This window comes from Pempheris klunzingeri, chromosome 5 (assembly GCF_042242105.1).
Source record: "Pempheris klunzingeri isolate RE-2024b chromosome 5, fPemKlu1.hap1, whole genome shotgun sequence".
Lineage (NCBI taxonomy): Eukaryota > Metazoa > Chordata > Actinopteri > Acropomatiformes > Pempheridae > Pempheris > Pempheris klunzingeri.
The window spans coordinates 7,427,350-7,448,803 of NC_092016.1; the positions used below are offsets into that span (position 1 = coordinate 7,427,350).

Sequence of the window (21,454 nt, forward strand, 5' to 3'; positions counted from 1 at the left end):
CTTCAACAGTTCCTGATCACTTTGGCTGAGAGTGAGCCCACATCTGTGGCACTGATACAAAAGCTTTAATTCGTAAACTTTAAGGGGAAAATGCCTCATTTTCTTTGGTTCAGCTGTGAATTGAAAGTAGTCTCTAAAGAGAGAACTGGGCTCAGCAGTGGGCCTGCAGGGCCCTTTAATACCTCTGTGCATGCACTCTCAATGGGAATAAAACATACTGGAGGATGCAACAACACAGAGCCAGGCTCCATAAGGTAGCAGTGAATAAATGCAGTTAATTGCAGATAGTGGCTGCGAAAATATTCAATTTTCGATTCCCCATATTTCCAAGAGCTTTCAAGACTTACAGTCAGGACACAGCCACAGCAGATTTTTAAAACACCCCCAAACCGGCTCCAGATGTTGAGTAATCAGTACAGTCATTAGTCACAGGCAGAAACAGCCTGCTCTGCCATTGATGGGGAGACAATTTCCATGTGTGCATACATATCTTACAGCACAGTAGCCTGAAGACACTTGCAATTCCTCCTGTGGGCGATATAAATTGTGGCAGCCCACGTCTCCCCAGGTAGTATTTCAGGTCTTATACTTTCCAACGCGCATAAATGCATCAATCAAATAAAGCATTTTTAGAGGGAGAGGCTTTTTCTACTGTCAGAAAATAGGAATAAATTACAAACTTAACTTTTGACTAACGTGATCACAGCCAATCTAAAACTCCCCAATAGACTTGTTCAACCAAATTCTACCTTTAATTGTAACACAATAGAAAAGGAGCTCACGTTTTAATGCTTTCATTTGGAGTTCATATTGAGAGAAAAACAGATTTGATTAGCAAATAAGTGTGCGTCCGCGGCCCCAGCCCGCCCCTCACGGTGCCATGATTAGACGCTCAGTCTAGTCACGCTGCAACTGCGACTCACTCAGCTCCATCACATCCTCTCCTTTGCCTCGGACTCAGCCTTTTTGTGTTTTTCTGAGGGAGCACTGCTGCCTACACACACACACAGGTCCTGCAGAGAAACCAGCATCGGCAGCCTCAGAGCTCACCCTCTTTTTTTTTTCACTTTTTGGTTGAATCTCTCTTCATTCAATGGGTCCGTGTGCTGTGCTGCTTTGCTCTCTGTTCGGAGTTCTGCTCGGTCAAGGTAAGTTACCTTTCTGTTCACATCACTGCCCACTTCTGACGACTTGTAAATCAGGAGACATCGAGCCGAACAACGGTATTGTCAGGCCTGTTTGATACCAGATGTGGCCGCATATTGTGATGGGAAACACCTTAAAACATGAATTTGTAAAGATATTTACAGTGACTCAAAGCGGTAATAGGCAAAGAGTGAGACGGGGAGGTGATGAATTTGTCATAGGACTAGTTGGGGCATGTGATGAAAGCACAGTTTACAGAGCTTCAAAGTGTTCAAAGTATCTATGTGCCAAAATGTCATTACTTATATGCAAAAAAACCCCATCATAATTACTGCTTTAGAAGGAAGACAGTTTTTTTTTTGGTGCCCTGCAATGTAGGTAATGATATGCAAAATCATCTCTAGTAGATATAAATTCTTTGCAAACTGCATTGTGAAAGACAAAATCCAGAAACTACCCATTTAAGTAACTTGAAAATGTCATACGAAAAATTAAACTGTGACTTAAACTCTCTTTTCATTCGCCGTTATTGTTATATTCCAAATCTTGGGTTTAACTTGAGTGATAACACTTCCAGTCACATGACACGGAGTGTGTTAAAATACAGTTTGAAGTAAGTTGTTCACATAAGAATTCTCACTGCCCTGGTTTCTTTACTTTCTGCCCTGCAAGTCAAAGGCCAAGTGCCTTGGTATGCTGTGACACTACGTCAGACCGACTGGTGTCTCACCAGGACACAACCATCCAGACAGACGGGTGATTTACACTTGAGCGTCCACAGCAAGGTCGCCCAGGTGTTGGATGAGCCATATCCAAATGCTCACGGTCCCCTGGTCACACATCGGGCAATTTTCACAGTCAGCAGGGCCACTTTTCTCTAAGCTGCCTTCCCAGTGGGGGGTCGTTTCACGGGTCAGTCTGGAGTAAAACTCAGTCTGCTATCTGCTGGACTAGTTAAATGACCAAACATACCTATTTGTGCCATGTAAAGACCTAATGGAAGAGTGTATTTTGCATTATTATTTTGATGTTTAACACAGACAGAGAGAGAGAGACTAAAAAAACATGTACCAAACAGCCTTTTCATATCACAAAGATTGACAAAAACCTCCAAATAAAAGCCTGGAGTGCAGCCTGGTAAAGAGATGCACACTGCCGCTGTGAAGGCGAACTACTCTGTCTGGGCGGAGCTCCGCCAGTGGGCTCATTAAGCCTTGTTTACATGAGGCGTCTAGAAGCAGGCAAGCCATGTGCTGCTCTGCCAAGACAGAATGGCCCTCACAACCAGCGCCGTCATCCAAGATGGAAATCAGCCGTCTCCAGACAGACAATGCATCACAGGAGACAGCAGACAGCAGGAGCAGACATCATCTAGACCGGAGCATGGCTGCGCCTGGTTTGCCTCTTTTGATAAAACAGCAGCACACAGTTTTAAGGCACTTCTGGTGTTTCGATTTAGGTTTGCAGAGCAGCAGACAGTGGTGGCGTTGGAATGACAATGTGATGCCTAGTGGGTTAGAGTTAGTTATCAGCAGAGAGCCACTGTGGGAGAGAAATATCTAGACCAGAGCAGTGGGAGCAGTTAGAGTGAGACCGACTATTCCTGCCATTTCAAATATACATACTGCTGCTCTGGAGACAAAAGATTATTAGATTAGTTATTTTGTGAATCTAGAAAAGGTGATGTTTGGATTCCTTTCCAGTTTCACTACAAATAGGGTGTTTTGGCAAGAGGATGTTAATTACTGGCAATGGTCAGACATAGAGAAAGAAAAAACTTGGAGAACTTCTACAGAGTTGGGAGAACTGCTCTATGAGGGTGTTTGACTTTGACACCTTTATATGAGGTGTTAAAGTTGCTTCTTGCAAATTTATATCCATATTATCATTTTTGTGCAAAATATTTTCTTATGGTCTTATTGCAACATCTTGGTGTTACTTTGCAAACAGATAGAGGTCTTTAAAATTTAAAGACAGAGAGAGTTTTAAAGGGCCTACTTGGTAGGCTCGAAGTGAAAAACTTTTAAAATGCCATCTCATTTCATCCAGCTGCTACAAGGTTTATTGGCCAGAGGACTCTGGGATGTGCCAGACTTCCAGAAGTCAAGTAGTGAATCAGCTAATGTGGCTGCCTACTAATAAATCGTCTGCCCATATTCATTCTTTTATGCCGGGTTAATCATCCATTGTGTAGCAGCAGTGGTCACAATGCTTTGATTCTGTGCTTTGTTTTTTCTGTAGCTTACACTGGAGAAATGACTTCCTTTCTTCAGAAAAACACAAATGTTGATTTTTAATAAACTCACTGTTATACTTTGCCCAGGTCTGGGCAGCAGAACTGGGTTCATAGAAGCAAAATATTCTTAGAGAGTTTTATTGCAATGCTTACACTGTGTTGATACAAAGATTGTCACCACAAAAAAAAAACTGTTTGTGATGATGACTATTCCTGCTCGTGCTTCATCTTTGATTTAATGGTTATAATAAAATTCCTCCTGCCCCTCCGGGAGAAAGGAGCAGATCTATAAAACTGAGGACTGCTATTCCAGACACTTGTCCTCCCTACCTAATCTAACTTATTATCTGAAGTTGCTGATTCTTGCCAGACTTCTCACGGCAGACGCTGTGTCTCAAGCAGATGGATTTGCTCAGTGCATTTCACAATCACGATTGCCTGTAATACAGAGCATTCAGTCACTAACCAGCAACAACTCGTATTCTGTTACAATGGATCAACAAAACTTATTTCACAGTGAGTTTGTTTTCTCTTTTTTCTCTCAGGGGACTTATAGCTAATAACAATTTGGAGCACTGATCCTGGTTTTAGCCGAATGCAGAAAAAGTCCAAGCAGCGATCTGCCAAAGCTATTTCACGTTTGGCAAATCACACAAACCACAGGCGAATGAATGTACTTGATGTGATTGCGACGGCTGATTGTTTACAGAGTCAAGGCATTCCACACTCTCTAATCCACATGAATAAACAACCAGATCACCACAGAGTTGGTTGTGCTCCAGTGAAAAAGCCTCTCTTGTGTCTGCAACAACATATCCATCATTCATTGTCTTTGGCAAAAAATTGCCTACAGGCAGTTTAAATTGCCAGACAGATTTTGAATTTTGTTTTTCCATCTTTTAGAGAACGCTAGGGAATTTCCCTCGAGGACAAAGGCAATATCCCTGTTTATTTGGGTTAGGTATCCAATATTGATTATCGTAACTCATTTAGCAAAAACAGTGCGTCAGTTAGCATGTTATATTTTAGCCAAAAGAAAGACATGATACTCAATATCATAAGACAACATGCTATTTGATTTTGCTTGTAATGAACAGCTTATGTACAAATACGAAAACCAGCCTCGAGGCGTGTGTTAACCACCTTGTGTGTAATCAGGCAGGTGTGTGAAGTGCAGATGCAGCTGTACTCCATCTGGGGTCTACACATCTGCAGTAATTATGTAGGTGGGGGTCCCCTCACTGCAGCAAACCACACAATGCCAGATATGAAAATGTCCTTCTGACGGTGCACAGTAAATGGAATGTGCGCAGATTTATCACCTTTTCATCCGCTCACATGTGCACAAACATACCTGGTGTTGACTTTAATGTTCGTAGGAGCGGAGCAGATCTCCAAAGAGGACTGCTGTGCTGATGGCCAGAAGCGTGGCGGTGATAAGGAAGACTGTGCGTCCCTCCCTCTCATCTCAGGGTCAGCCACATGCAGGTAAGCAGGTGCTATCTGCTACTTTGCTCTCGCTCATTGCAAATATATTCCCCACAAGGCTTAAGGGAGCTGGTGAGACGACTTGCCTGCACGAGGATTACTCAGATTTACAAGTCATTAACTGCTGCACCTTTTGTCACAATCTTACATTTTCAATCTGTACCACAGAAGCCCTTGCAGGATTGGACCCAAGGGATTTGGCCCGTACCACGTATGGGAGAAACGACTGCTGGCCCTTAATATGAAATTGCTTTACCTTACTCCCATAAATCTCCAGGCACATTATTCACTTCACGTGAGAGCAGGAAACGCTAATAGTGATGGGATAATAACAGGTCTGCCAGTAACCCAAGAAGGTGTGCTGCCACAGGTTCAGGGCCCATAAGCCAGGGAGGTCTGCTGCTGTGAACACTGATGGCAAACACATTTACCGTAGCCACCCTAAGTGATCCCAAATTTGTCTAAATTATAGTGCGAGGGGGAGAGAGGAAAAGGGCAGAGGTTTGTGGGGGAAACAGGGTGGAAAAGGGTGAGGGGGGTCAGAAGAGGGACTGTTTCAAAACCCAGGAAATACCTTAGAGGTGAAACGCGACATAGAGGGACGATGGGGAGAGGCAATAACAGGAAATCTGAACGATTACTTCAGACACCAAAGGGAGAAAAGTATGAGAGAAAAAGAAGGGAGCGAGGAGAAGAGAAAAGAAAAACAGTGCGACTGTGCCCTTAAAAGGTTCTGTAGAGGAGGTGTGCGCCTTGACGTGAATTTGAGATCTACAGTAGTTTATGTGGAAAGAGACTTCTGGTAAGAGTTGATAAAGAGGCTTGTTGGGAATGAAAGAGGAGAGGTGAGGGGGCGGCGTTTTATGCGTTCTGTCTTGTAAAACTGCAGTGAGACGGAGATCACAGACAGACAGAAACAGTCAGCAATACAATGAAATCTGATCAAACAGGAACATCAAGTAACTGATATTTTGACACTAATGTTCAAATGTGAGGGGATGTGCTTGTTCCAAATATTGCTTTTGGCATTTGAACAGTCCTCATAGTATTTGGCTGTATTTCATCGATCCCTTCAGAGATATTTTATGATCTCCGTGTGCCGAGAGCTCGGAGGTCAAGGTCGGCCGCATGACTTCCTGTACAAACATGTTACTCACTCAATGCTTGTATCAATGTTTTGAATCACAAGTGCTGCAACAAGTCATCTCTGATTTCTAAGGAAAAACCAGGACGATTCTGCTCTAGTGACGTCAAACCAGGCGAAGTGTTCATGCTGGCAACTGTTAGTCACCAATTAGAGGCTAACTTTTCTCCCTTTTCACAGAATGAAGCATGCTTATCTTAAGGGAGTGGTTTGTTTTAGTGACATTATAATAAGAGCGATGCTGTCAAAAAGCCACAATCCCACAGTGAATAAGGAGATGTGGAGGTGGACAGATGTTCCACTTGGGCTGAAATGTTGGTTTAACTCATGTCTAACACAACAAAACAAAGGTCTCAGGGAGTGATGTCAGCATTGCAAAACTCAATAAACCCCTCATGCCTTTCTCTGAATTCACATTGGACTTACTCAACCCACTCAACCGAACATTTATATCGTGACAATGCTGAGATCCCCATCAGGCATGCCTAAGGCTGATTTTAATGGGCTACACTTTAGGGCAGAGGTGTATTGCACCAAGGAGATTATTAATAGAGCTGAGAATAAATCCACCTATGTTTTGTGTTTTTTTTCTTGCTGACAGGATAGTACAGGAGCAGTGCTGCGTAGCAGTACTTGAGGACAGCATGTGCACCAGTGGTATCAACGTGGCCAAAGAGCAAGGAGCCTGCGATTCTTTATTCACCAGCACCTGCGAGACCAAGACTACAAAGGTGTGTTTGCACCTGCACGCGCACATACATATGCATATGTTTGTGAATGTGTGCCTGAAAATACTGTAAATAGACACAAAAAGAAACAATTAATTCACTGTCTGCACCAAAAATCTCCCTTTATTCAATCATTGTACAGTACATCACTCTGCTGGACAGCCAGTTTGGAAGCAAATGATTGATGGCGTGCATTTGTAAGTGTGTGTGCTGTGAGCAGGATGAGGCATGTCACTCCAGGGAGGAATGGAGCTTGTTGCTGTCAGACAGATTATAAATCCAGCTCTGACTCCAGGATCTTCTGCAGGCTCAGGTCCAAGCACTTTTGAGGCTCTCTGTCTTTTTTTTCTCTCTCAACTCAACCCTCAATGTGTGCCTTTATTTTCACAACATGCTGCAAATCAACATATCACAAAGATAATGCTTGGTAAAACGTAGAAAGGTGGCAAAGCAAATGGTGCACTTTCTTGGAAGGATGAGATAATTGTCAGAGAGACAGCTTGTCTTTACTTGATCAAAGGTGGTAGTGATTCACACTATGATATGCCCAGGTAATGTAAATAAGACAAAACCTCTAAAATCAAAGTGTGAAAACAGCAATTTGCGGTTTTGTGGGAGTTTGTGTGCTTGACTATGGTTGTGTCTGAAATCATTCACTCACTCACTACTCCCTACTTACTGTCTAGGGAGGACAATAAAGTGAGCTCATCCACAAAATGAATAAATACTTCAAACTTTTTTTTGCAATGCATGATGGTATGTAGTGCTTGGTTGGTGACCATCGATTGTGCACTACTTTTCCCAATGCATTTTGGGATACTTTGAGTCCCCTATGATAATTCTCACTATACATTCGGACAGCACTACAAAATGGTGAACCCGCTATGTAGTGGATAATATTGTAAACAGTGAGAGATTTTGGACACAGCTGGGTGTCTCGGCTGGGTGCGGTGACATTGGGAGTTCCCTGTGCCCGAGCCAAGAAACAGTTAAAAACACATAACCTCACTTAAAACCACAAACAAACAAGACATAACACGTTCATTAGAGATGGTGCAGAGATGCCAGTATCCAGATTTTGTTACCTTTTGACAGAGTCAGACTATTTGTTTTCCCATTTCTAGTCTTTATGCTAAGCTAAGCTAAGCTAAGCTAACTTGCCTGACTCCAGTCTGATGATCATTTTTGTGTGGAACAGATTCTTTAATGAGGTCAATTGCTTTTATAATGCACATTATTTATTATAACACACGTTTTTTAGAATGTCATTATAGTTTTGTTTTGAATTTTCCATGTACTCTGGTTGGAAACAGCTAGCTAAATGCTATGTTAACCGCACCGTTGCTAACTTTGTCTGTCTGCTGTTCTGTCTGCTATGTAGAGCTGAGGGGAACTGCAGAGTCGGGGGATAATTCCCTTTTGGCTCACGACTGCAAGTGATCCCTTTTAAACATTACAACACATTACACATTTGACTGGCATTATTAAAATACTTCAAATCAGTTTTATGCATTTCAACTACTTTTTTTGAGACTGACACACAGCAAAATGTGACCTTCCCTGATAATTCAGTTAACCTTGCTCATATGGACGGATTACACTGTCTCTAAAATGTTTCCTTTCATGAAATTTCCTATAAACTTAAACGTTTTTAGGACATTGTCAGTGCCACACAGACGTGCACCCATGCATACAAAACAAACACAGATGGACAGAGTAGAAGAAGTAATCTAATATTTGAAAGACGTGTTCAGCCATGCTATCACCATCACTGCACACACATATGCCAGACATGCTTACATTTCAGGTATATACCGTCATTGCCCCAACCTACCCATCCCCCACACTCGACACCTTTCATCTCTCTCCCCGACTGACATTACCTAACTGCCATAATGATTGATCGAGCGTGCTTCAGCTGGAGGCTATGATGTCATCTCATCACTGTCTGTCTGTCTGTCTGTCTTGCTCACTGACTTACTGCTTTTCTTCTGTCTGTGCGAAGCCCGTCAGTTGGCTCGTCTTCTCGATCAACCTTCTTTTCTGCCTGTCTGGCTGATTGAGAGGTTTCTGTCAGAATTGCCGCCCCCCCCTGTCCACCCATTTGTCACTGTAAAAGTCTGTCTCATCTGCATACAGTATTTTACCAACCAACATCATCCCACAATCCTTGCCTTCAGTTTTGGTTTCCATTCCCAGTCTGGTGATAGTTCTCTGCAGCATAGTGTTATATGTTGTTGTGTTTGTGAGGTCAGCCCCGTGCAGCAAAGGTTTCTATAATATATTCTGTTCCATGTTCAGATGTGCTGTGACTGCTGTCTTCTGGGGAAGGTGGCCCAGGAGCAGGGCCTACCCTGTGACCACAGCCTGTCTGTGGGCTACCAGTGTGCCCTGGTGTCCCGGGCCTGCTGTGCGGACGGAGCCCCAGACAATCAGACCGCACCCACGGGACAAACTGAATGTGGGTTAAAATAACAAAACAAGCATTAAGTCGATTAAATATTACATTTAGTCTGTTTGCATCAAAGCTGGCAAAGTAGCTTTACGGTAAGGGTTGAAAAACAGAATACACCGTGGGGACGCTTGTGCCCAACCACATTAAATAGGAGAAGCATGAAAGGGAGGAATAATGAAGTTTGGAAATCAAAGCTCTGCTGTGTGGTAAAACACAAGACCATACTGCCCCCTGCTGTATATATGTGGTCATTTGTTTTAAGTTTTCAATGAAGGTGATTACACCCACAGGTGAAATTCATCTGTGGGTCATTAACTCTGGAGCTGGTTGGGACTTAGTGTGTTGCTCATGGGCAAAAGATTTGCATGTTACAACTTCTCAGTTGTGAGGATTTGCAGCTTTGATCTGTCCTACTGAATAATAAATTGAATATCTGTGGCTTTTCGGACTAATGGATAGACAAAACATGACATTTGAAGATATCCCCTTGTCTTTTTGGAAATTGTAATGGACATTTTTCCTTGTTTTCTGACATTTAATAGACATTTCAGTCGATTATAGTTAAAATAAAATCTAAAAATAACAAATAAAAAATAACATGCATATAAACATATTAGCTGTTTCTTCTCTCACACAGTACCAAACAAGGATGGAGCCAATGACAATGGAGATAATTCAGTATTAAGTGATCTATGCAACGGTATAGTATAATCTGCCAATAAACAAGCTTTTCTACACTTCGACTTAATCGACTTAATCTCGCAAATGAAGCGATCATCTCTCAATATGTTTATACGTGTGTCTTTTTAGGGAAATGTGCTCATCACTGTGTGGGCAATGACACTTGCGCCTGCTTAAAAGGCTACAAACTCAAACCAGATGGAAAGAGCTGTGAGGGTAAGCAGTAATCCCCCCCTTTTCAATTTAATATTGTAATAGTGTCATTTGCCAACTATTCAATTTGTGTGGGGAAAGAAATTAGAGCACAGACAAAAGTTGTGCTTGTGAAAGTTTTTTTGATCCAAAAACTAAGTTTCAGTATCAGAGGGATCAGCACAATAAGAGAATCTCTGCTTTCAAACATTCAACTCAGATATTAACGAGTGTTTGCTGGGAGCCAGCAACTGTCGGGCAGGAGAGCGCTGTATCAACACAGAGGGCTCATTCCGTTGCCAGAGAGAGGTCAGCTGTGGGACTGGCTATGAACTCACTGACAACAACAACTGCAAAGGTCAGTCAAACTGCCCTCAGTTTGCCTCTGCCACTGTGTATCTGAGTCATTTTTATAGGTATTGACGGACGCACTTTTCCTGTGACTTCTTTACCCAGACATAGATGAGTGTGAGACTGGTATCCATAACTGTGGGCCAGAGTTCAAGTGCCAAAACACCCAGGGCTCGTTCCGTTGTCTCCCTAAGGTAAAATGTGGCATCGGCTTCATCCAGGATGCGCTCGGCAGTTGCATTGGTAAGCCCCATACCACAGCCCCTAACGACAACAGCCATTGGTGCAGAACACGGTATTGACCTAACTTTAATATCTATTTGTTGACATGAGAGACCCTGAGACCTTTTGTCAGGATGAAAGTTGCTGGGCAAGTCCAGATGAAGAGTAAATGCACATCAGTATATGAAATCTTAATGTTTTTTTGTGGCTCTCTGGCTTTTCTTCTTGCACCACCATTTGGCCCTACAATTTCACTCATACACAAGGAATAATACAATGTAACTGGCAAATTAGCCTGAAACATATTTACTGAGCACAATTATGTTCCCTAAAAGAATGGACCTTTTCCATTTCAGATACATCGATGCTCACAATGGAAAAGACTTTGACCTTATAAGACCTTTTTCCAGAGTCACCCACAGACCAAAGTTTACATTTAGAAATATGTATATTCAGTTAGATTATTTAAGATTAAGTGGAGCAATCTCTTTGTAATGTCATCTGTCTGTGTTTTCAGATATTAATGAATGTGTTACCGAGACAGGCGCTTGTCACAGAGGGCAGATGTGTATCAACACAGTTGGCTCCTACATCTGCCAGAGGAACTCTCTTAACTGTGGCCGAGGATACCACCTCAATGAAGAGGGCACACGCTGTGTTGGTATGGCTTAAAAACGTGACCGTTCTTAGATAACAAAGCATCCTACTAACCTACCTGAGGTGCATATCGTGGTGTCGTCTTTGGTGTTTGCAGATATTGATGAGTGTAAGGGCCAAGAAAAGGTCTGTTCAGGTCATGGTTGTATCAACCTGGTGGGCTCCTACCGCTGTGAGTGTGAGACTGGCTACATCTTCAACAGCATCAGTCGGACTTGTGAGGGTGAGTGGTTCATAGATCTCCCTTGATGTTCGATTGATGATCTAATTCTAAATCCAAGTTTATCTTCTGCATGTGAATAATGCATGCACACATACTAGAACTGTGTAAAAGAGAATTTTGTCAATTTACTGAGACATATTTCAACTTTGTGTTTAAGATGTTAATGAATGCAGGCACTACCCTGGCCGCTTGTGTGTTCATAAGTGTGAGAACACTCCGGGATCCTACAAGTGTAGCTGTACCACTGGCTTCAAGCTAGCCAGCGATGGCAGGAATTGTGATGGTAAGACAAACACAGAGATCAGGAGAAAACTGTATTTCCGACTGTTAGATTTCAGGCCATTCTCAGTAACCTGTTCACATGCAAACCAATTGGTAACTGTGCATGCAACTGTTTACATACTACATGTTCAAATGGACAGGGGGGGCATGCATGTGCATGTGAAGGGTCTTTGTTCTTCTTCTGAGGTGTACTTGTTAGTAAACTCATTAGTAGGATAGAGTTCATAATGGTCTGTAATATATATTTTTTTCTCTATGTAGATTTGAATGAATGTGAGAGCAACCCATGCAGTCAAGAGTGTGCCAATGTGTATGGCTCCTACCAGTGTTACTGTCGCCGAGGCTACCAGCTTAGCGACATAGATGGCATGACTTGTGAAGGTAAAATGGAACTATTTCAACAAGCACAAAGATCACGGTATTTTGGCCTGTATTCTGCAAGTTCCTGGTGTTGTGGTACTTTTAGAGAAAGCAAAGTGTAGTGTAATATATACAGTCAGCATTTGTAAAAGCATACAGTATAGCAGTATAACAGCATAATGATAATATTAATAATAAACTGTCTATATAGCTCATTTCTTAACAAGGTTACGGATTAAGGTTAAGGATCAACTAACAGAAAAACTCAGAAACACAAAGTGGAAAGATAAAATCCAACAATGTATTACGCTTTACCTCTATCTTCTTGTCTGCGGGCTCCAACAGCAAAGGCCTAGTCACCTTTAGTCGCAATCAGGGATCTAGAAACAATCAGTAGAACTGCATCTCCCAATCTCAGAGAGCAGCTGGGCACATAGGGATTCAGTAAATCCTTTATATACTTTGGACTGTGGCCATTTACTGCTTTAAAAGTGATCAATAAAATGTTTAAGACAACACAGGCATCCAGTGTAAATTGGCTAACACAGGAGTCATGTGCAGTAGCGTAGTCCAGGAAAAAAATATAGGCATTTATAACCTCGAGCAAAAATTCGAAAGGAGGCTAAAAGATCTGATTTAGAGATTTTTTGAGCTGAAAGAAGCTGAAACATCATTCTTCAAAAGCAGCATCAAAACCAGAGATTAGCCTAAAATATTATGCCACGATTTCTAGCTGCCTGCTTCAAATTTTGTGTAAAGGGGCAGAGCTTGCTGTGAAACAGGCTGGTAGAATTAGTTGGACCAATGGCTGTAATCTCAGATTTAGTTCCACGGCGTCCAGCATTTAACATCCTTGAGGCAGGCAAGGAGCTGCTTGTGTTACTGGACTTATGAGTGATATATAACTGTGTGTCGTCTGCATAACAGTGGTGACAGAGACCATGGTTTTGAGTGATCTGGCTGTGAGGAAGCATGTAAAATGAAAATAGAAGCAAAATCTGTTATTTGTCAATCATATGCAGTGTCTGGTTTGACTTGTTTTTATCTGTCTCTGACATTTTTAGATATAGATGAGTGTGCCCTGCCCACTGGAGGTCATATTTGTTCCTATCGTTGTCACAACACCCCTGGCAGCTTCCACTGTTCCTGTCCCGTCAACGGCTACACCTTGTCAACCAATGGGCGTAGCTGCCAGGGTAAGCTGCCGTTACTGTAATGTTACATATGATTATTGCATGCTTGGTTCAGTTACAAGTTGTTTTTGTAAATGTTTTGAAATCACATTTTTCCTCTTTTCATTGTTTTGCTCACAGATATTGACGAATGCTTGACGGGAACGCACACATGCACAGAGAATCAGAGCTGCTTTAATGTGCAGGGAGGATTCAGATGCCTGGCCTTCGATTGCCCGAGCAACTACCGGCGCGTTGGAGAGACGTGAGTGTTGTGTCTCAGTCGCATACACCGGCAATGTGAGAGTCAATAGACCGACATTATTAATACAAAAATAGTCATAAAAGACCCCAAACACATAAACACTCACAGAGTAAGTTCCATGTTCCTCACAGTCAAGTCTGAATTCTCATCCTATATGCTCGGAGTACAGCTGTAAACAACGTCAGGCCTTTTTAAACTGACCCTTATTCACATGTATGGATCAAGGCTCTGCATGTCCAGTATGCTCAGTGCTGGAATGACTTCAGAAAAGAATTGGCTGTAGCATGTTCTGTTGTTTTATGATGAAAATGCATATATATTTTCTCATTGGCTCAATGACAGTAGAGGCTGTGTATGATCACCCTGTTATGGAGGTAGCAGTGACAGAACTTCTTGCATGACCCAACAGAGGGCACCATGACTGGCCTATAAAGTTTTATGCTGCAGACTGATGTTCCTCCTACTGCATGTCATGCACGGCAAATGAAATTTACACCTGGTCTCTTTCTCTCTTTCTCTATGTGCCTGTTTTGTTCTGTCTTGTCCCGTCCTGCCCCCACCCACCACCCTCTCCTCCCCACCCCACCCTACCCCTCCCCACTCTCTTTGCAGTCGATGTGAACGCTTGCTTTGCAATGAGTCTGTCGAGTGCCTGGCCATGCCCCTGAGAATAACCTACTACTACCTCACCTTCCCCACCAACATCCCCGTCTTCACCAACATCTTCCGCATGGGCCCCTCCCACACCGTGGTCGGCGATGACATCCAGATTGCTATCATCGATGGCAATGAGGGCGGTTTCTTCATGACGGAGCTGGTGCCCACCGGCGGCGTGATGTCGGTGGCAAAGCTCATCAACAAGCCACAGGACTTTGAGCTGTCTCTGGAGCTAAGGCTGCACCGCCTCAGCACACTGAGCAAATACATGGCTAAAGTGCTGGTGTTTGTTACCCAGGAGGAGCCCAGAGTACCTTACAATCCCCTACTAGAATAACATTTTCAAGTATAGTTCCTAAAATGTCAAACTATTCCTTTAAACTAATTTTCAGCTCATCAAGGTTCTACAAACCAATAGACATAGTGAGTCTGGGCCTCTCAGGGTCAGCTGCCCCCTTGGTACATCAATTATGAAGCCTTGTTTCTATATCGTATTTTTTTTTGTATTAAATGAACACAACTATGACTGGCGATACTAAATGCATGTTAAAGAAGAGTGGATATGAAAAAACAATATAACATACACAGTTAGAGAAAAGAAGCACAGTTTTGTAGCATTTAACAAACGTTTTAACACTAGTATTAAAGATAATTATTCAGCAATATAAATTAGGTCCAATTGAATGTAACTTCTTGGAGGTAAGACACTGTGATAGCCGCTAGGTGGCGTTCTAGGTCAGGGTAAATAATAAAATGGTACTGACCCAAGTCTGCCTACAACTGAGTGTAATTTGATGATGGTTGCATGATAAAGTCTGTGTGTTTATGTGTTGGATGAACAGTTTTCTATTAAGATTGAAATAGAAATAACACATGTTCAAGTCAAATCCAGTTCTTGATAATGGTGCATTGTGGGGCTTAATCAAATACAGCGGAGGGAGCAGCTGTAATGTGAGGCCAAATCACAGATGGAGGCACGAAGACTCCCTTGCATCGTTTCATATTACTATTATTCAACAGCTCCAGTGAAGAGGAAATCCAATGATACACGCAAATCTCTATCTCTCTGTATATATTTAGTTAAGTTGAAGGTCCATCCTGTGATCTGATTGAAGAAAGGGCCACCTGACTACAAAAATCTGTACACTAGGTCTTTGAAAACACTTACTAATACTCGAAAACCACTGATTTCATTAATAAGAGTAAACCTGGCATATTTACAATACACTAAGAAACACACAAGTCACATCTTGCATAATTCAAACCCTCCAGTTATATACTGTATGTGCATATACCTCAAATCCTTTTATTACGTTCATAAAGTAATTCTCCACAGCCAGATTCCAGTCAAAAATAAGCCAGATTGGGACCATTTAGTGCATTGTTACTCCCCCTTCGCATCAGTTACCTTGCACCGCAAATACATCTTTCTGTGGCAGTTATTTTCTTGCACCTCTCTTTAGCTCCCATTACATTTTGGGCTTAATGTGAAATACACAGATTTCCACTGCATACTGCGGGTGTAAACCCCAAAGCAGACAGATAATCCAAATGAAGGCTGAGTAAGTGACACGCGATGGGATACAGTGGCAAAGAAGAGGGAAATGTGCACCAGCAGGAAAGAGTATAAATAGTTTGACATGCTGTGAGGCTGCTGCCCGAGGGCTGTGGCTTATAATAACTGTAAATTCAGATGTCCTAGGTTCCTCCTGTCCTGAGCTGTCAGGCTAGTAAGGATGCACTTGGTCCCTAGTGGGGATATCCTTAAAATAAGAACATAGTGGCGCGCAGAAGGTTTTTTCCTCCCCTTTGACATTGAGTTATGGGGCTCTGGGCTCTGGCCGGTGGTCTGAACAATTTGTGGTACAGCAACATCACCGCGCACAGAATGAATGATGCCCTGCAGTGTTTGTGTTGGGGCGTTATCAATGTGCCGACTATAAATAATAATTACCAAAAAAATAAAAGGCCCTACGCTTGACCAAAGGACTTTCATCCAAAAAGTCTGTTTTTCTTTCTGGTCTGAAAGTATTGGGGTTTTTCTCCTGGGCTGGGCCACGTGAGGCATGGGGAGATGAAGAAGACATACATTCGTGCATGCACGCGCACACACACTCACACACATACAGAGGCATGTTTGCATGCACGAAGGCATACATGCACAAATGAACATGAACACGCGTAGGCCTTTTGGTGGAGATAAACACATGCATTTACACACACACACACACACGGAGCTGTAATTAGCTCCACTTGCTGCCCCTGCTTTGAAGTGCCCGACTGTGTGGAAGGGGGCAGTTCACCCTGGGTCATTATCTTCTCGTAAATTTACTCTTACCCCAACAGAGCTTTCACCTCGTCCTCCAGAGCCCCGCTCGGGTCTTTCTGCAGCTCAGGCCGTGGTATTATAAACTAGGAGAACATTTTGTGGGTTTGGCCTGGGCCAAAGCAAAACTTGGACCCACCCGCTAATTGCTAATTACAAGCCCCTACCCAGTGGTGGCTTGAGTTTTTGTCAGGGGCTTCTCTCCTCACTCTCCATAGATGGAGCCCTGCAACCCAAGCCAGGCTTGGGCTTTGAGCTGCAGCCTATAGGTCCCTCGAGGAACGCCAGAGATCCACGGCCCATGACTCACAATGTGGCTATATGGCTGCCATGCACATTAACTGGACTTAAACATGGCAACTTGGCTGTTTTCATAACCCAATATAACCGTGTACTGACTTGTGTCCTTTGTGAAGACCAAACCTAAATTTAACATCTTAGATGTCAAAGTCAAGGCTTTTATTTCGTTTCAATAGCTCTCTCATGATCACAACTTCCTCATCGTTTCAAAGCGAAACTCTTGATTTATGAGGTTGTTAATGCCTTAGAAACCTCTTTCAAAGTCTTATGTAGCAGACAGGTAGTGAATAGCGATACTTCAGGTGGCGTTAGCTTTAGGAGCCAGCAGAGGCCCACCATTCCCTCCGACCTGTCACTGATTAGTCTGTGGAATAAACAAAGCCCTAAATAATAGGATGAGAGCTGCCCTGGGGAAAGGCTGGGGAGTTGTCTAGTCATGTTGCTCACAATTTAGGAGTCTTTTAGAACACTCCCTTGCCCCATAAATCCTCCTCAAGAGATTATCTGATGTGAAGCCGGGGATGCTCAGCAAATCCAAATATTTTCCTGAGCAGGTTGTGGATCATTCTCTGTGAGTGTAGTAATTCATTTCCCACACAGCTTGAAATAGTGCATCAGAAAAGCATCAATGGCAGGGCTAGTCTCCACAAGCTACAAAGTTTGGCTTCGACATGAGTTTTGGCCATTGTTGGTTTATTATTCTTCCAAACCACATAGAATTTGATTGTTTTTGATGTTGACTGCTATATCCAGTATCCCTGCTGTCTTGTTCAGATATTGTTTGTGTAGCGGCCATTGGAGTTGTCCCACTGAGTTCTTGATTACGCAGTGGGCTGCTCCCAAGGATGCCCTGTTATTGTGAGCTTTAGAAACCAAAGGCGGTTGACTCTGAAGTCTTTATATAGACATTACCTAAAGGTCAGAGGCCATGTGTGTGTTTGTGTTTTCTTTTTTTGTGGGTGTGTGTGTTTGTTTTCTCCTTTAGAACGGCAAGGCTTGAGCGCTCTGACACCATCCGCTGTATGAAGACCTGTCAGCCCAATGACGTCGCCTGTGTTCTGGACCCCACGCACTCTGTCTCCCACACCTTCATCTCCTTGCCCACTTTCAGAGAGTTCACAAGGCCAGAGGGTAGATATAAGTCAACTTTTCTGTGAATACTGATGACAACGTTTTTGGAGTAATCCACATGGGCAAACATATAGAAAAGTGTAAAAATCAGACAGAATTAGACAAAATAAAATAATGGTTTATTGAAAAAAAGTTGTTTACAGAATAAACAAATCTTAATGGCCTGTAATTTTGGGAAACACTTTTTCACCAAGAATTAGGTGAGAAGAACAACACCACTCATCACTAATATGTGTAGGGTAGGTATGAAGCTTAAGCCAGCTGCTGGTTAGCGTAGCTTAGCATAAGGAAACTGGAAACTAGGTAGGTCTATAAAGGTAAGAGAACCCACCTATTGGCACCTCTAAGGCTCACTACTAAATATTAATATTAATCAAAAATTTGAATGTGTAGATTACTGTGATTACACTCCCCCTCCATCCAGTCCTTATGCTAAGTTTAAGATAGAGTGAGTAGGATTTCGCCCCCAAGAAAACAATGTACACATATAAAAATAATCAATCATCACATATGACCCACTATTTTGTCACTTGGTATTTGCAGAGACGCTGCCCTCTGTCTGTATTTTCTCATATTTTTGTGTTTGGGACCTCTGTGGGCATCAACCTTTTGACAGTGGTTGTGTTGCCTCAAACCAATAGCAGCACACAGGCCAAGTGGACAACGCTCAGAGTGAATCTGGGGTTGGCTTCCCCCTGCTGGCAAGTACCCAACCCTAATCGGTGGGAGGGGCCAGTGACTTTAAAAGTTGTGTTTACAAACCCAGTCATTTTGCCTTTAAACTAACCAGCTGGCTGTAGATTCATATTTATTATACAGAATGGCGTTGATATTCCCATCCAACTATCGTCAAGAAAGCAAACAATTGTTGAACTACTGCTTTAACACAATGCTTCAAAAATCACTGATCGTCTAAGCTCCCCTAAAATTTCAAGTCAGTGCATCCCTCTATATTTTAACAAACCCATTAAGGCACATTTTTAAGCGTCATTTTCCTTTTCAAAATCTCTGGAAACAATGAATTTGAGAACAATTTGAGGTCTTGGCATTGTCACTGTGGTCTTCAGCCTTTTCTTCTCTTAAACTCTATATTATCTCCCATAATCTCTGAGCTCCCATCAAATGCATATCCCTGCAGTTGTCAGAATCCATATCCTGTATCATAATCCTCTGACCTCCAAATTAGCTACTCCACGATGTTCTCCATGCAGTCCAGGCTTGGCTGGCCCACAGCAGAGAGTAAGTGCCATGCTGGTTGGATATGAGTAACCACGGTAATCACTCGCAGACAGTGACAGCTGACAAGCATCTATTGGCTGGCGTGCAGTGCAAGTTTCAGACGCACTCATGCTCAACGTCACGGGGAGTTAAGCTCTTGTCATTTCTCATAAGCTCTGAGATGGGGTGTAAAGAACTTGAGGCCCTTCAACTGAACAACAGTATTGAAAAGCCTCAACCTTCCTGTGACCTTCTCAGTGTACGATAAACACAGACCTTCCCATCACCAGTTTTATTGTCTTATTGTAAAGAAAAGAAAAGCAACAGTTGGCACAGGATTGGCGGCACAATCCCAGTATGATTATGAGGCTTTAGGCCCCAAAAGCTTTTTGTGTCTAATTGTTATCTTCCAACAGAGATTGTTTTCCTGAGAACCACGGTGCCGGCTTATGGGTCCTATCACTTAGGCAGTTACGACGTCAAGTTTGACATCCTGGAGGGCAATGTGGAGAACGCCTTCGACATCATCAAGCGGGTAGAGAATGGAATGTATGTGGGTGAGTACAGGGATTTTACTTTGCTTTGTGTGTTGTAAAGTTTGGATGAACCAACCTAGTGCAAACGTTTGACAATAGCAGCATTAACATGCAGCTTGTACCACCGGAATGGAAATTAAATTTTTTTTTTGTAGTTCGGAGGTGTTTTTTCTTACCTAATTTCTCATTTTGAAATATATGTGTACTTTTTTTTTTTTTTTTTTATAATAATCAATCTCACATGTGCACATTGAGAAGGGATGAAAATCTCCCATGAGGAATGTCTGGACCCCCTCGTATAAGTACATCTGACACAGCCTGTTATGGTCTTTGCAGTGTGGTGGCATCATGTAGCTGTCATCATCTTCATGGATCTTGGTGTCTGTGTTTTTGGAAAGTTGTCCTCTGAGTGGCTCTTTGAGACAGATACAGCCCTGTGTCTGTCTAACCAAATATTTGGCATCAATTTTCAGTCTTGTGGTTAAACAAAGTACCATTTAATTCACTTATCTACGGCTATGCCTATCCCAAGCCGATCATTACTTTCCACAACAACTTATTGCGCTCTGAATGTACAGGGACACAGCATATAAATCTGCATATGTGTATTCACATGCAGAAATACACAAGTGATTGCAGCTGACAAGCAGCTCATCATAACTACCTGTTCTGTGATAACCGCATGAAAAATAGGCTCTGCACTAGTTTAAGTAGGAGCAGCAGATACCATCTGCAATAGCATGTAACAACAACATATGTTTGGGTAGAAGCCATTCCCATCCTTTAGTCTGGTGGTGACCCAAAACTGCTGCATGCCTGTGGGGGAGCTGAACTGAGCCTTGGCCTTGGGTGGATGAGGGTGTTGTTAGCCCGAGGATGACACATTGTTGGGCCCGTCTAGGTGTTTTTGTTTTGGTTTTGTGCTCAGATGCAGGCAGGGTGCTAGTGGAAGGACGTTTTCTTCTTCTTCTCTCAATGATGGATGAAGGGATGGCCTATTAGTATGCACATCTGTCTTCACAGAATGAAAAGGAGAGAGGGAGGAGGTGAGAGTGTGTGACTGTCACTGGTTCAGGCTGGACTGCAGGCGTACACAAGTGTTCCCCTCTTGTGCACTTGTGCAGAAACAGATGTGTGCTTATCAAACATAACCCAAATTCACACACAAGTCATGAGAGAAAAATGTTTATAACCAGCAATAATTCACATAATTCACCGTTGAAGCAGTTATAATTATATTGTACTGTATGATAATGGTATGTTTTTGTTGGAATTCACAGCGGTGTAATTCTGGGTGAATGATAAGCCTTATTTTGTAATATATCGTCTACTGAGTGTCTCTGTGTGCATGTGTGTAAAGAGGATTTAGGAGAAATTCCCTGTTTATAGTGGTGCTCATTTGCAGGGGCAAGTATGTATGTGTGTGTGCAAGGGAGGGAGAGCGAATAAAATTGCACAGAGAGAGAGAGAGAAAGACAAAGTGAGAGACTGTGATTCAATGAAAGAGGAAAGAGAGAGAGAAAAAATATGTGCAGAAGTAATCCTGGGTGCTTTGCTTCATGTGGTTAAATGTATTGTTCCATTTCCCCACGCTAGGCCTCAGTGTCTCGCCGAGCATTAGAGTACTTAAACTGACGACCACATGAAAGGCCTGTTTGTGAGGAGCCACTTCTCTCCCAAACCC

General features: G+C 42.7%; 1 protein-coding gene across 2 annotated transcripts in view; it reads left to right on the forward strand.

The window, feature by feature from the left end:
• The first annotated feature begins 1,024 nt into the window (after positions 1–1,024).
• fbln1 (fibulin 1) overlaps positions 1,025–21,454 on the forward strand; it is a 28,453-nt gene continuing 8,023 nt past the window's right edge. The window contains exons 1-16 of one of the 2 annotated variants that reach the window (XM_070830680.1): positions 1,025–1,148; positions 4,762–4,870; positions 6,616–6,745; positions 9,044–9,203; positions 9,835–9,897; positions 10,008–10,094; positions 10,291–10,428; positions 10,527–10,664; positions 11,161–11,304; positions 11,398–11,523; positions 11,681–11,806; positions 12,067–12,186; positions 13,230–13,361; positions 13,479–13,602; positions 17,871–18,016; positions 19,651–19,791. In XM_070830680.1, coding sequence (XP_070686781.1) covers positions 1,094–1,148; positions 4,762–4,870; positions 6,616–6,745; positions 9,044–9,203; positions 9,835–9,897; positions 10,008–10,094; positions 10,291–10,428; positions 10,527–10,664; positions 11,161–11,304; positions 11,398–11,523; positions 11,681–11,806; positions 12,067–12,186; positions 13,230–13,361; positions 13,479–13,602; positions 17,871–18,016; positions 19,651–19,791 — 1,939 coding nt within the window. In that variant the 5' untranslated portion in view covers positions 1,025–1,093. Of the gene's footprint in view, positions 1,149–4,761; positions 4,871–6,615; positions 6,746–9,043; positions 9,204–9,834; positions 9,898–10,007; positions 10,095–10,290; positions 10,429–10,526; positions 10,665–11,160; positions 11,305–11,397; positions 11,524–11,680; positions 11,807–12,066; positions 12,187–13,229; positions 13,362–13,478; positions 13,603–14,214; positions 15,028–17,870; positions 18,017–19,650; positions 19,792–21,454 lie in introns of those variants that run through there. The other variant, XM_070830681.1, reaches the window with a different exon arrangement.